The sequence below is a fragment of the Panicum virgatum genome, chromosome 7K (assembly GCF_016808335.1).
Source record: "Panicum virgatum strain AP13 chromosome 7K, P.virgatum_v5, whole genome shotgun sequence".
NCBI classification, from domain to species: Eukaryota; Viridiplantae; Streptophyta; class Magnoliopsida; order Poales; family Poaceae; genus Panicum; species Panicum virgatum.
This window is the reverse complement of record NC_053142.1, coordinates 28,014,454-28,030,648: the sequence shown is the minus strand read 5'-3', so window position 1 is coordinate 28,030,648 and position 16,195 is coordinate 28,014,454. Positions and strand designations below refer to the sequence as shown.

General features: G+C 42.1%; 1 protein-coding gene across 1 annotated transcript; it reads left to right on the top strand.

Annotated features, from left to right (window-relative positions):
• The first annotated feature begins 2,706 nt into the window (after positions 1-2,706).
• On the top strand, positions 2,707-10,188 carry LOC120640073. Its single transcript, XM_039915964.1, has 6 exons — positions 2,707-2,740; positions 6,033-6,098; positions 6,398-6,436; positions 8,648-8,713; positions 8,924-8,989; positions 9,884-10,188. The coding sequence occupies exons 1-6, from the start codon at positions 2,707-2,709 to the stop codon at positions 9,940-9,942; spliced, it is 330 nt and encodes a 109-aa protein (XP_039771898.1). The 3' UTR covers positions 9,943-10,188.
• The last annotated feature ends 6,007 nt before the right edge of the window (positions 10,189-16,195 follow it).

Genomic DNA, 16,195 nt, shown 5'->3' with positions numbered 1-16,195 from the left:
TTTGGGCATGCTACACTATGTGTTGAGCACTGTACTTGGTCAACTGGTGAAGTCTGAACTCTATGGTTTCAATTGAAGTTGTGCACTGTGTATCTTTGATGGTTTCCATTTAAGTCTGAGCACACTATGTTTCACAAAGGAAATACATTAACACCTCTTGTTGTCAAACCAACCAGATTGCATTACTTGGGGACAATGTTCTTCCAGTACAAAAGGCAAAATACATGTCGCCCAAATTGATTCTTCAGCCTAGCATTACACACAATGTTCAAACACATCTACTTCAGTTTCAGTGCAAGATACATGAACACACAGCCAAGAGCAACTGCAAAAACCAACATTGACAGGTTCAATTTCCACACAAGCGCCTCCACCTTTGCCTCAATCTTTGCCGCTTCCTTTCCTTCCACCTTCATTTCCATGTCTTGCTTGACTGATGTGGCATTTGCTTTCGCTGCAGGTTCTTCACCAGGCGCCTGTGCGGCAAATTTGAGAATTGTGACAATGCCAAGCTCCTCCAGCTTATCCAAATACTGCCTTTGAAATCCATAGAATCCGCAGAGCTTTGGATACTACAAAACGAAATTTATCAATGCACCTTAACCAAACCCTAACAACAAGAACACAGGGAGCAAGGGGAAGAAACATTGAAGACGATGCTCACCCCATTACGTGAGCATTTGAAATACACGTGCAGGTGATTCTTCCCCTCCTTCCCTGAGCGACGCTCTATCACTCTAGCAAGCCCACAATCCGGGCGTGGGATCAAGGGGAGGCCTATCTCCTCTCCAAGCGGGAACTGTTCCCGATCCCACCTTGACTCAGAGGCCCCTTGCACCATCCTTGAAGCTCCAGTAGCACTTGGCGACGCTGTGGAGCTTCTGCTGCGAGACATGGCGAGCGGTCGGAGTCGGCGTCGGCGTCGCGAGGGCGGCGGGCGGCCTGATGCGCGCGGGGGAGAAGAGAGCGACGGGAGGGGAGGGAAAGAACTGACCGGCGGGCCTGGTCGAGAGGGTGCTGAAGGGGATTCCTGGGAGGGACAGGACGTTCATTTCGCGTCCCCCCCTCCACGCTGGCAGGGTGACATGGACGTCCAAATGGCTCAAAGTGGCAAAAATTAGGCCTCTCAATCCCCTCCGATGGCAAATATGTTATTGCAAATCTAAGAGGGGTATCTGGACCATGGGCTCGTCTAACAGTGGCAAATATTTAAATTTCCCACGCGGACGCGGACGTGAGAGAGGAATAAACACCGGAATGGAGTAAAATTTTGGGTCCGCACTCTAGCAGAGGTAACGGGCATTTAACAAGGTCAGTTACCGATGACATTAGTAATGGGCTTTGTTTAGTGGGAACATATCAGGTGCAGACCAAGCTCTTTGTACAAACTATGAAAACTTCAATCTGGGCCATCACATCAACATCCAAGGGGAGAGACGCAGAGAGGTGGGAGGGGGAATTTGCAAAAGTGTCATTACCCAATCCAAAGGTGGGTTCAGATTGTAAAATTACCCAATCCTCCATACCCCTTGGATGTTGATCCAATGACTCAGATTGAAGTTTCCATAGTTTGCACGGAGATGTTGGTTTGCACATGATACTTTGCCTTGTTTAGTGCCCGTTACGAATAACCGATTATTGGTAACGGACATTAAAGAGACTAGATCGGCAATAGGTCTGGAGACCTTATTAGTAACGGACATGGACAAACGCCTGTTACCAGTTAGCGATTTTGTAACGGGCTTCAGACGCCCGTGACCAATATTGTGTTATCTATTTGAGGTTTTCACGTAGTGCGCGCCCATGGTCGCCGCCGTCGCCCCTAGACTACCAACTGACCAGCTGCCATGCATGTCATAGCTACCCTGCTGCAGCGCGTGATATGTTGTACGTACCACGATGGCTCGCCCATGGACACCCGGCCTCGTCTAAGCTTAGGGGGTGGTCTCTGATCTCCTAGCTGCATTTTAATTTCTTTTCGGATTGTTGAAAGGTATCCACGCGCTTTCAGCAGAGAGACTTGGCATTGGCTGTTGCTTGTCGGATCACCCAATATAATCCCAATGCATTCAAGTCGTCGTCTCGTCTAGTCGTCTCTCCGGTGGAGGTTGCCCATCAACACGTATAGTAGGTCGTCCTTCACAACCGGCCGGCGTGTGTGTCCACGACCACAGGGACCTGACTGACCCGGCCGGTCTCCTCCAATGTACTCATCAGTAGTTGCTTGCATTCACACAACTTCTAGAGTGGTTAATTTCCATGCATATGCATTTATTTGACTCACTAAACAAATTAATTATATATTCCCTCTACATACTATGGTTAACGAATGTCGCTGGGTAGTTCATTTCTGAACTACCATATTACGACCCCGTCATATCTCGAAAAAAAAAACAAATTAAGATAGATTGGACGAGTAATAAGTAGTAATAAACGAGCCTTGTTTTCCCGTCACTTGCTAGTTCCATCACCGGTCCTCGATGACAGTGGAGGAGTGGCCCAACAAACTTCTGTTGCCAACTGCTAGCTAGCCCACGAAGGTTGCCAACCGGCGCGGCCAAGAAATTTCTGCCCCATTCTCGCCGTTATTACGACTTGTTCTTGTACTAAGCTAGCTCGACCGTCCATATATATAGCCTAGCTCCTCGCTCCAAGGTTCCAAGTAAATCAATCTCCATCCCTAAAGCCCTATAACTAATTCGCGGCATGAAGGGACAAGATATGGCCGGCACCAGTCGAGGTAAGCCCAGCTAATAAACACCCTTTTTCCCTAGCTATAGCTACATCTGCATGCAGCATGCGGTTAGATGGCTGCTTCACTTGGTTGATTGAGGGAAGAAGTACTGTGCATGTAGAACCTTTTAATTTCTTTCCCGTTCTTTAATTTCTTTGGACGAAAATTGCTTATATTTAAGACGAGTAGAAGACGAAGCCGGTTCATGTGTTGTGTATATATGCGTGGGGTATATATTTTTTTGTTGATGATCTGGCAGGCAAACGGGGATACGATGAACAGGGCCGGGAAGAAGGGATTATTAGGAGGCCGGCCGGAATTTGATTATTTCCCTCCCAAACTGCTTGTTCGTCTTCCGTGTCACGTATTGTCTGATTACTACTAGTTCCATATCGGTATGTTGCGACGACGATGGATATAAAAAATTAGAAAACACGAATAAAAAGCCGAGGGAGTTTCATTTCTAGGGTTGATCACGCACATGCACTCTACCCCAATTTTGTAGAGGCAGAGAGTTGCTCGTAACAATAACTGTAGTCTGATGAGATTTAGGGTGAAGAGTGGCGGCCACATCATCTATAGCTTTTCCGTTATGATTGCCAAATCAATGCCGCAATGAGAAAAAAGAAGGCAAAAAGGCATAGCCCAACAATTGAATTTTGGCCGTTGAGTCAACCGAGATCCAACTGTTCATCTCCTCTTTCTTGTAAACTTATAATTATTACCACCGTCTATAACAGTAAGAAACCATGTCTACACTCTACACAAGATCCAAGAAAGCAAGAAAAGGGATTGGGGGAAGAGGGAGAGAAAAATGAGATGACTGGGTGTTAATCTATTATGAAGAAACTAACCATGGGAACTATAGTTTCCTAATGGTAGTTTCTATAGAAACTACTTGTGGTTTCTTCCATTTGGATCGGGCTGCCACCAGCCTACAGGCATGACTCATGCATGAGCCCAAACCTCTTCCCCTAGCACCTCCATCTCATTTTGAACTTGCTCACCTTCGGCGTCTGCACACAACCCCGACCTGCCACACCGCCGTACCTGTCGAGGCATATGATGCCGAGGCATATGATGCCCTTGCCTAGGAAGGACCCAACCCGTTGCCCTCTCCCTGTTGTATACACAGGCTGGTTCTTCAGGTTCCAAGGCCACGTGTTGCAAGGCATGTACAGGTTCCAATCACTCCCATATTTTGTAATAAATTTGTGGCAAAGGAAGGCCGCAGCATCTCTCGGGCTGTAGTAGTCTCAACAAGCACAACTACACAGGTAGTAAGACAGTCATAAAATGTAGAGCAAAGCTACCAGGAGTGCAAGAACCGCCATAAATAAGTTCATGCATATCTGAAAGTTATAGAAAGCTGAAACGGAAGATTTTAGAGATGTTCACCCAACTTGACACTAAAATTAAACTATATAAAATGAACAAGAAAGCGTTGATTAACATAACCACACCTGAATTAACATGTTACCTGCTCTCTAAAGTTTTGCAACAAGATTAATTTGAAGTGCAGAAGAAATCTATTTAGTCTAAATAAACAAGCAGCACATGCACATTTAAGCCATTTTTAAGTATATCTAACTGAGACCCCTTTTGAATCTTCCAAATAGAAAAAGAAGAAAACAATGCCAAATGAGGAGCATGGCCTGACCCCATCTTGTGCTAGTTCAAATTTCTTGACGTCGGACCCCAAGCGAAGCCAGAAGCCTATACTTTACACTAATCACGGCTTGTTATTTTTTTATATCCACTGTAGGTTGGTTTCCTGCAAGCCAAGATTTCTCCGATTATCGTTAAGGAAAAATTCAGATCATTGTATTCATATATAATCCCCGACTATATAAGAATAAGAAGAAAATTTTCACTGTAAGAAGAAAATAAAAAAATTAAGTGCATACTGCATAGCCAATGACATAACGCATGTGCAAAAAGCGATGGTTTAACACATTTTTTTCTCATTGGCTGCCTTATAACAAAGTATCTGACATCATATTTAACTTCTGCTACTGAAAACAAAAAAAAGAATCTGAAGCTTAGTAGGACAAATCCTGTCAAGATACTTGGCTATGCCTCAATGACGGCTGCCAAAAGTCAACTGAATTGTATATTTTTTTTATTATTATGATCATACATTTTTTATAATTAAAGGGATGGACCCCAGTTTGATTGCATACCAGCAACAGAATAAATATACAAACAATTGTTTAGGGACTGCTACTTGTGAAACAGTTAGGAACTTGATACATTTCAACAGTTTGTTAGTGCATTTGAATTCAACTGATAAAAATATCTGTATTGTGCCCAAGTAGCTCTTAAAAGTCACTTCAAAAACAAAACTGTCAGATTTTTACCCTTTTCAGGCTTCATTTGGTAATAGTAATTAAAGATAACACCAAACATTAACGCAAACACCCAGGGAATTCACCTTGTTATTCTTAGGTTGCCGCCTCCATAGTTTGTGCGCCATTAGTAGAAAACAGCCCTGGGGTAGTGGAAGCCACCACAATTGATTTACTTAGGATTATTACAATGCACAAAAAACCCTGCCCGCTGGCCGTTGAATATTACATCACAATAGTTATTATTTTCATCATTGAAAAAATATATTGTAACTATTTTTCCATATCGGCATCCTCATCAACTAAAAAGTTACCACAAAGAAGAAGCAAAATTCACTCAAGGGCACTTTATTACTGATTGACATACTTTTGAGACCCCCCCAGTTGGCCAGAAATCCATGCTAAAAGCGAAGGAATACGATATTCACACGATGCACAAGATCCGAGCTTAAAAATTGAGAGAGAAATTCACCAAATATACTTTCTATCTTAAATATCAGTATTTATAGATCAACCTTTAGTAGAGCATAGCCTTTTGACATTGCAAATTTAAATAATTCTGATGAGTTACTGTCATACTGAATTGACCTAATACCCATTTGCATTCGCAAACATTGAACGTGGATGAGGTGGAGACAGTTGTGTGCTGCATGCTATTGCTTTTGCCTGCAGTAATCCGTAATCGACGGGGAAGGGGGGCAGGGTACTCATCAAGTGTTTTCAGGAATTGGAGGGAGTATTCCCTTCTCAATCCAGACCATGATGTTTCTCCATTTCATTCATCAATGAGTGAGCACCAAATTAATTGCATCGTTTTTATCATACCGATTACACAGCTTTATTATCTATTAACTATGCATGCGGAAACTTTCACATAATAACAAAAGTGCGAGTGTTTGTGCGATTCTTTTCTAAAAATATGAACTATTTGTGGCTTCCTTTGTGTTTAGAAAATCCTTCTGCTGACCCGTTGATGAAAGAATGGACAGCGGAGATGATCAAAAAACTAGGTTCAGGTAACCATGATCAAGCATGATGTTACTTTTACTCCAGTCTTTTGTGCAGGTTGGCAACTGGTATCCCTACCAGTTGCCATACAAGCACAGGCCAAGGCACCACTACCGGTCGAAACAACCGGTAGCAAAGGGCTCTTCGCTATCGGTTGGTAATACCAACCAGATTGGTTATACCAACCGGTGGGGAAGGGGGAGGGGTTCTTTGGAAGTGTATTTTTTAGAACAGTTTTAATTTAAATTTATATTGTGATTGTTTTCTTCAAAAATAAACTATTTGTGGCTTGCTTTGTTTTCAACAGAACTAGAAGAGGTGAAGAAAAAGCTGAAGGAGCATTCAGGTAACCATGATGAATCATGATGTTACTTTTACGATGGCCTTTAGTGCCGGTTGGCAACCGGCATGCCTACCGGTTGCCGTACTGGTACAAACCAAGCTAGGCATCACTACCGGTTGAGGCAACTAGTAGTGAAGGGGCTCTTCGCTACCGGTTGGTAACACCAACAGGTAGCGAAGCAACGACCTTCACTACGGCTGGTTATACCAACCAGTGGCGAAAGGGGGTGCTTCACTATTGATTGGTGTTACCAACCAATAGGAAAGTGTATTTTCAGAATTGTTTTAATTAAAATTTATAATTTTGATATTTAGTTTTATATATTTATATACACATGTATATACGCTCATGCATCTGAAAGTAATAGACAGCTGAAACTGATGATTTTAGAGATGTTCATCCAGTTTTGACACTGAAAGTACTATATATATAAGCTGATGAACAAGAAAGCGTGGATTGACATCACCCAGCCACACCTTAGCAAGTTATCTCTTCTCTAAAGATGTGCAACAAGATCAATTTGAAGTGCCAAAGAAATCCATTTTGTCTAAATAAACAAGCAGCACATGCACATTTAAGCCATTTTTAAGTATACCCCTTTTAAATATTTAGCCAATGACATAACTCATGTACAAAAAGCAATAGTATTTAGATAAGAAAAAAGGAAAACAAGTGCATATAGAGCCAACGACACAACTCATGTGCAAAAAGCGATGGTTTAACACATTTTTTTCTCATTGGTTGCCCTTTAACAAATATCTGACATCATATTTAACTTCTGCTACTGAAAACAAAAAACAATATCTAAAGTTTATTAGTAGGAAAAATCCTGCCAAGATCCTTTGCTATATATATATATATATATATATATATATATATATATGCCTCAATGACGGCTGCCTCTAGTCAACTTAATTGTGTGTGTGTGTGTGTGTTCTCGTTACTATGACCATACATTTTTTAAGCATTAAAGGGATGGACCCTAGTTCGATTGCATATACCAGCAACAAAATAAAGATGTAAACAGTTGTTTAGAGACTGCTACTAGTGAAACAGTTATATTAGGATTTTAATACATTTGAACAGTTGGTTAGTGCATGAATGAATTCATCAATTGATAACAATATCTGCATTGTGACTAAGTATCTCTTAAAATTCACTTTCATGTAAAAAAAGAACTGTCAAATTTTTACCCTTTTCTGGCTTTATTTGGTAATAATAATTAAAAATTACATCAAGCATTAACGAAGCAACGCCCAGGGAATTCACATTGTTATTCTTAGGTTGCTGCCTCCATAGTTTGTGCGCCATTAGTAGAAAGCAGCAGCAAGGCCGTGGAAGCCACCACAATTTATTTACTTAGGCAGATTACAGAGCCAAAAAAAAAGCCCTGCCAGCTGGCCATTGAATATTACATCACAGTAGTTATTATTTGCATCATTGGAAAAACATTCTAACAGTGTTTCCATTATAGTTTTAAATAGTGAACTATGGTAAATAGCGGCATCTTTTCTCAAGCTACAAGGCTATAGCACACAGCTAAGGTAAATAATGTTTTATAAAAAAAATTATGAAACATACAAATAACCAATGCACAAAAACATGACAATTAAGAAATTAGGTGAACATCCAGGGCCAAAGGAGTACATGGAACATTACTTAATTCAATATTACGACATGATGATTTATGAAATTCAAATGTTCAGTGTCGTCCAACTGAGGTATGTTTCCTAATAGGGTATCCAAGTACTTCCGACATGAACTTTTATCGTTTGCCTTCTTTGTCCTGTAAGTCTTCATTTTGTATGGTGCCATGTGGGCACCTCCTTCTCGTATGGTCTCTGGTGGGACATTGTTGTCTTATATGATGGATCCGGCCGATTCCAATTTAGGTACATAGCTGGACCAGTTCTCTTAGGATACCCGAGGTACATATATATCAAGTGTTTTCAGGAATTGGAGGGAGTATTCCCTTCTCTATCCAATACTTGATGTTTGTCCAATTCATTCGTTGATGAGTGAGCACCAAATTACCTGCATGTCATTCATCCTACCAATTATGTTTCAAAAAAAATTCATCCTACCAATTAGACAGCTTTATTATCAATTAATCATGCATGCCGAAACTTTATCCGATCCTGCTAATAAAAGTGCGAGTGTTTGTGCAATTCTTTTCTAAAAAGAGCAACTATTTGTGGCTTGCTGTGTTTTCAGAAAGTAAATCTGAGGAGGAGAAGAAAAAAATATTGGAGGAGATTACCAAAAAGCTAGAGGTTTCAGGTAACCATGATGTTACTTTTACTCCGGTCTTTTGTGCGGGTTGGTAACTGGCATCTTTATAGGTTGCCACACAAAAACAGGACGAGGAATCACTACCGGTTGGTGTTGCCAACCGGTAGGGAAATATATTTTTTAAAACAGTTTTAATTTAAACTTATAGTTGTGATTCTTTCTAAAAGATCAACTGTTTGTGGCTTGCTTTGTTTCCAGGATGTTCTAATGACCAATTACTACAATGGGTGAATAGCAATCCGAAGGAGGTGTCTAACATGTTAGGTAACAATGTTGAAGCATGATGTTACTTTTACTCAGGCCTTTAGTGCCGGTTGGCAACCGGCATTCCTACCGGTTGCCATACCAGCACAAGCCAAGCTGTAGTGCCGGTTGAGGCAACTTGCAGCGAATGGGCCCTTTTGCTACTAGTTGGTAACACGAACAGGTAGTGAAGCAACGACCTTTGCTACCGGCTGGTTATACCAACCTGTGGGGAAAGGGGGTGTTCCGCTACCGCTTTGTGTTACCAACAAGTAGGAAAAGTGTACTTTCAAGAATAATTTTAAATAAAATTTATAATTGCGATATGCAGTTTTACATGTTTATACACACACAGACGTATATATACCGGAGGATTCAACATGACATTTATTTATAAAGTAAACACAAGCGAGTTTACATTTGTTATTCATAAATAAACAAAACAACACATGTTCATCTACCACATATATATTTTCCGCGACTTGGCTCAGACTATGAAGGAGCTTTCTTTTGAACTTGGTTCCCTTTTACTAGTTCCTAGTACATATGCATGATCTTGTTTAATTTTGCCGCTTTCCAACACTATGGGTCTTCTCGAGCTGTATGGTCTGGGCTTCTTGGCTTCGATCTTGCGCTAGTGATGGGCGGATCATAGAGGTTGAAGATGAACAGGCTCTTAGGGACTTTGTTACTTGTCTTTTCTTTGGGGGCCTCTGTTTGTAATAGGGCGATTGTACTGCGTTTCAATTTAATATATCCTCCCTTTCCCAAAAAAAAAAGCTGCTATGAGAACCATGACTGCATGCTAGCTTAGGCAGAGGTTCCTCTCCGCGGGAGGTGTTGCCGTACGTGTTAGCAGCTTCTTTCCTAAAAAAGAAAAATGCTCAGACGATTTATGGCTTGCTTTGTTCTCAGAACGCGCCGCCCAGAGGAAGTCTTACGGACCGACATTTGCCAGAGCACTTGGTGGTTGATGTGACATGGAAGCAGGAGAGAATAATGATGACGGCGTCTTTGACGGCGTGTCCTTATCTTTCTTAGAGAAGAGATCTACTACGTTGCTGAGTATTGTTCTACGTGCTAGTACTCATCATGAAATCAACTAGAGCTTGGAGCTCATTATAATTCTGTGTTCCTTTTTCTTTGTATTTTTCTTTGTAACTTTTGATAATATGTACTACCTCCATTCTGAAATGTATGTCGTTATTGACTTTTTGTACGAACTTTGACCATTTATCTTATTAAAAAATTTATGCAAATATACACAAATATGAGTTATGCTTTTAAGTAGATGTATTGGTAAAACAACTCACCTAGAAATAAATGATAATTTCATAAATTTTTTGAATAAGAGAATGATCAGAGTTTGTATAAAAAGTCAATGGCGATATACATTTTAGAATGGAAGGAGTACTACGTAACATATGTATATGGTGTGACAACGTTAGTTTCTTCTCCATATTGTGTGAAATCTGCATTATTTCAAACGAAATGGATTTTGATTAATTTGAAGAAATTCTGATTCTGCTACTTGTTGCCACTTGCAAACGATCTGTGGCGGAACCACCCAAAACTACTGGGCCCGGGTGCACTGATCTTCGTTGCTAAGCAACTCTGACCCAATTTGGCACTCACCGGTAGTTCCTCGAGTGAAGCCTCGATAAAAGTCACGCTATTCCAGGATCAGCAGACAACACTCACACGAAGGTGAGCCCAGAGATTACAACACAAACCATTTCATACATCTCAGAGTGATTGCAGCGGAAAGAAAATTTATTACAAACCATGTTCAGACTAGCGAAGTACTACGGAGTTCCAACTCCTCAATTATTCAAGTCTCATTGTTCAGCGGAAGCATTAAAAGATAACTAACGAAATAACGTGACGCATCGGTAAAGCCCATACGAATGCGTCACTCAGCGGGAGGGTGATTAGCACCAGCTGAAGGGCCATCCCACTCAACAGACCAACCCGGAGGCAGAGTACAAGGCCAAGTAAGACTTGCAAACAGATCTTCAAAGTTAGTACCTGAAAAATAGTGCCACAAGCAAGGCTGAGTATACTAATACTCAGTAAGACTGACCCGTCTCCGGATATAACATAGTCCGATAACTAGACATGCAAGGCTTTTTGGTTGGTAGGGTTTGTTTGCCAAAAATGCCGCTAAGTGTTGATCCTTACTTTCAGATTTTACTTAGCCAGATTCTAGTGGAATTAACCATTCTAAATTTGCAACTAACTCTACTCAAACATGGTAGAACAACCATTTAATCAACCAGCAGTATTTTCATCATCGTATTCCACTTGTTACTCTATGTGACCGAAATCATTAAGCAATCTCATGCCGTGAGAGGCGGACGATTCCGAATCGAATTTCAACCTGGCCAGGGGAACCTAGACCACACGCATGGGGATCGACTTCGCTCCCGCCCACGCTACTTTTCCCCTTTCTTTCCAGTCCGTGGATCCGGAACACCCTCCCCGACTACAGAGTCCGACCACTCTGCACCCGTACGTCGCGACATAAAAAATAAACCCTACTTCTACCAGGAGGGTGCGAGATCGTTCCACTCGCCGGTCCAATCAGGTACTTAAGCTTACCGATTACCATATTTCTCGGTATGTGGCTAGTACTTTCAAACGCTTAGCGAAATGAGCCACACACCGCGACCTTAGCCATTTTTGACTACACCAGCGGGGTATCACAACTACACAACCCCGCCTGTTGTCCTTACATTTCAACAGGAATTAAAGTCAGTACAATTCCTATTTGCTCGCGAGAGGCAGGGAACCACTCGACTTCTACCGTGCCTATTTAGCATGGCAACTAGTCGATAAAAAGATCCGGTATCAAACATAGGTTCCTATGGATCATGCATCTAGGGTTTTCGATCAACGCCTAGAGAACTTAAATGCAGAAAACCAATTATTACCATACATTAATAAATAGATAGCAGAATGATAATTCGGAAAAATAGTGGGATTATGCTCCGGGGCTTGCCTTCTTGGGCACTGTCAGGCAGAAAAGCTTCTGGGGCTTGGCCCAGGTCTTGGGACAAGTTAGTACAGTTCAGATTAACCTCCTGCTCCGCATGAGAGTCCGCGGGCACCAGTTCGTAGTCTCCGTCCGCGAGGTTAACCGTTTCTATATGCAATGCATGATTTTGAGTTATTCAGGGATATAATTTCTTTCCTTCACGATAAAGTTGTAGTCCATGAAAGTTAATTTAGTGATGATTTCACATTTCATTGCATGGGCAATCGTTTATAGAGTAGCAAACATAACTACGGTTATTCATGAATGAGTGGGGTTTTGGGTTTTTATTTTTAATTTCAACACATAGCATGCTTTCATTATTCCTTACAACACAACTACTAAAGAGCTAGTGATGAAACACTAAAGTAACTCAGATTCAAGCTTGAACATTCATGGTATAAATTTCAGCATCTACCATAGAGCAAAAACTATAACTATTCATGCAAATGGATTACTCTAGTTGCTTCATCTTTTTGTACAGAATGTTCAACATGGGTTCTGGTGCTACAAATTTTATGCAAGCAACTTCAAAGCATAAACTCAGTACTGAAATTTTTCCAGATTTTATACACTTATATAGCAGAGGTGATAAAAAGATTAAAAACAGCAAGCCATTAACAAAGATTAATTCTACAGAAAGTTTTACTAAGGATTTGGTTCTCAAATTCTTACCAGAGACTAGTCCTGAGTTAAACATACTCCAGAAAATTTTTCAAGATTTAACTCACTATGATAAATTAGTTATTCAGTTAACTTAACATGAGTTTGCATGAATTTCTCAAGATGCATTCGACCAGTATTGCATCTGAACTTTTTATCACAGGTAGAACATACTCTAAACAAGATCATGCCCAAAAATAATGATCAGAAACATTGTAGATTACTCAGAACAAAAATAGTAAATCTAGCCCTAAGATGCTAAGCATGATTATTCGACAAAGCCAAACTCAGTAACTGCAGCTCAAAATTTTTAGACGGGAACACAGAGCTAAAAAGAGACTTCAGAAATAAATATGGATTTTTATGAGCATAACAACTATATATGAGGAATTAAGTTGATTAAACCAGCATAAATCATGGTATATAGCAAATGAACTCTAATAAATTTTAAATTTAGAGATTTGCAGGGATTTAGTGGCACAAGTCTGTAGTAAAATTTTCAGAACAAGGTCATGTGTATATTTTCCTGAATTAAATCGAAAAAGCTAACAATAGATTAGAGAATCTTGATTGTTCTAACATGATAACTGTTTTGGGTTGGTGTCATCTTTTTACTGTGATCTTAGCATTCCATTAGTGATAACATATCCAAAAATCAAGGTCATTTGATGAGCAGAACTTCATGAACATGCATAAGGTGGTTTTCTTAATCTTTTCCCTAGATTAAACTCGGTTGAGTTTCTGCTAATGTGAATGTTACAAAATTTGTAGATATTGTTACAAGGATTCCAGATCAGTTGAGTTTGCATTTTTCTGATTTTTCTGTGATTTGTTTCGCATTTTAGAAGTTCACTGGTATACACTGTAAAACTTGCAGAAACACCCTTAAAAGAAAAAAACAAATTACAACCGGGTCCTTCGCCGGCCTTCTCCGCCGTGGCATCTTGCCGGTGGTGTTCTGCGGTGCAGGGCTTACCGGGGCTGCCACGGGGAGGCGCGTGGGGGAGAAAGGATCGAGGAACACCTACCCTGGTCGACGTTCGAGCGTTTGGAGCACAGGTTCAAGCTCGTCGGCGTTGATGGCGGGTCGGTTGTTCGGTTCGCCGGCGCTGGAGGTGAAAGAGGGCTCGGGGTAGGGGAACAAGGCGTGCACGAGCACCGCGTGAGCTCGTGGAGGCTTCTGGGGTAGCTGTCGGGCTCGGTCTTCCCCGGAGCTGGCCGGTCCGCGGTGAGCCTGAGCTCGCCGGCGGCGGCGCAAAAGGGGAACGGCTTCGGGAGGGGGTTTGGATTCGATTCCGCGCGCGTGGAGCTTAACTGGGAGGTGGCGAAGCTGCTGCGGTAGTCGGAGGGGGCAATGTGGGGCTGGGCTAGCCGGCCCGCGCGAGCTGGATCTCGGCGGCCATGGCGGAGCGGCGGGAGGAGGAAGAAGGGGAAGAAGGGGCGCGACCGTGGGGTTCTGGGGGTCTTTATAGGCCAAAGAGCTCCTGGGTGAGCAATGTAGTGACTGGGGGCGGTCGATTTGGCCCTGGGCGACTCGACGGCGAGCGGGCGGAGGAGGCAGCGGCGCTGCGCCGGCCGGGGGTGTCGTGGCGGCTCGGGAAGGGGTCTGGGACGCGTGTGCGCGCGAGGAGGTGCCAAGGGGCAGGCCAGGTGGCGTGGAGAGGTTTCCCCGGGTCCATTTGGCCGCGGGCGCGCGGTGGACGAAGTCCACCGGCGGCGTACGGCGGGCGGCGGGCGAAACAGAGCCAGCCGGGAGAGAGAGATGGAGATGGGGGCTCTTTTGCGATTTCTGAAATTTCCAGGGACCTCTCGGTAAACTAAAATTATCTCCTATTTGGAGGGCTCAAATGGGAAAGTGTTGAATACCATTTTTGCATAACTTTTCAAGATCTACAACTTTTGTGTTATGCAAATTTTCGTTTGAAACTCACATTTTGAACTATTGGTACATTTACATATTTGCACAAAAGGACTTTAGTTTTATTCAGTTTTTGACTTGATTTTGGCTGAAGTTCAATTGAGCACATGTCAATTGAAACACCTCTCATGAGCCAACAAAAATTTTGTGCACATTTTTGAATTAAATTTTGAGTAGCTTTTCACTCCTTTCTCTTTTTCCTTTAATTTCTTTTGTATGATTTGTATTTTATTTGGTCCTTTCTCTTTGAATTAATTTCTCAAATTTTTATTTTAACTTTAACTAAGGTACATTGATTGTATTTGAAAGTACTGACACCTGAGGTGTCACAACCTACCCCCCTTAAAAAGAATCTCGTCCCGAGATTGGATGATTGAATTGAGGCGGGGAAAATGATATACCTGAGGTGGAGCTAATGAAACCCGGATAATGTCGATTAAGATAATCCTCCGTCTCCCAGGTGGCTTCTTCTTCAGTGTGATGAGACCACTGAATTTTATACATTTTTACCACCTTTCGACGAGTACCTCTCTCTTTTTGATCCAGAATTCTGATTGGATATTCGGTATATGAGAGATCGGGCTCCACTAAAATTTTCTGTTGATCAATGATTTCCGTAGGAACTCGAACACATTTCTTGAGTTGGGATATGTGGAAAACATTATGGATGGCGGCAAGTCGTGAAGGAAGTCGCAAACGATAAGCCACGGGTCCACATTCTTCAATGATTTCATATGGCCCGACATAGCGAGGTGCGAGCTTACCCCTGACTCCGAAACGTTGAACGCCTCGAGTTGGGGACACTCGTAAATAGACGTGATTACCAACCATGAACTTCAAAGGATCCCTTCTTTTATCGAAATAACTCTTTTGCCGAGACTGGGCTGCTCGGAGATTTGCTTGTACTATTTTTACTTTCTCTTCAGCCTCGACCACTAATTCAGGTCCAAAGATTTGACGTTCTCCAGTCTGGGACCAACTCAAAGGAGTTCGACACCGTCGACCATACAAGGCCTCGAAGGGTGCCATCTTCAGACTGGCCTGATAGCTGTTGTTATAAGAAAACTCAGCCAAGGATAAACATTTGTCCCAGTTTTTGTCATAATGGATGACACATGCTCGAAGCATATCCTCAAGAATTTGATTTACCCTTTCGGTCTGTCCGTCAGTCTGTGGATGGTAAGCTGAGCTTCGAATTAATTTAGTCCCGAGAGCCTCTTGGAGTTGCTCCCAAAACCTTGCCACAAACTGAGGACCACGATCCGATATAATTGTTTTGGGTATACCGTGTAGGCAGACAATCCGATCAATATAGATCTCAGCATATTTCTTGGCTCGATATTCAGTATGCACTGGAATAAAATGAGCAGTCTTTGTGAGCCTATCAACAATGACCCAAATGGAATCATGGTGCTGAGAAGTATTTGGTAAGCCCACGATGAAATCCATGCTGATATCTTCCCATTTCCAAGACGGAATCGGTAGAGGTTGGAGAGTTCCAGCAACTTTCAAGTGACTAGCTTTCACTCTCTGGCAGGTGTCACATTCTGCGACATATTTGGCAATCTCTCTCTTCATGCGAGTCCACCAAAAATTTTGCCTGAGATCTTGG

Coding starts and splice junctions, on each gene's coding strand:
- LOC120640073 (XM_039915964.1), top strand. CDS start 2,707: ATGAAGGGACAAGATATGGCCGGCACCAGTCGAG. Junction 2,741..6,032: donor TATGGCCGGCACCAGTCGAG/GTAAGCCCAGCT, acceptor CTTTGTGTTTAG/AAAATCCTTCTGCTGACCCG. Junction 6,099..6,397: donor GATCAAAAAACTAGGTTCAG/GTAACCATGATC, acceptor TGTTTTCAACAG/AACTAGAAGAGGTGAAGAAA.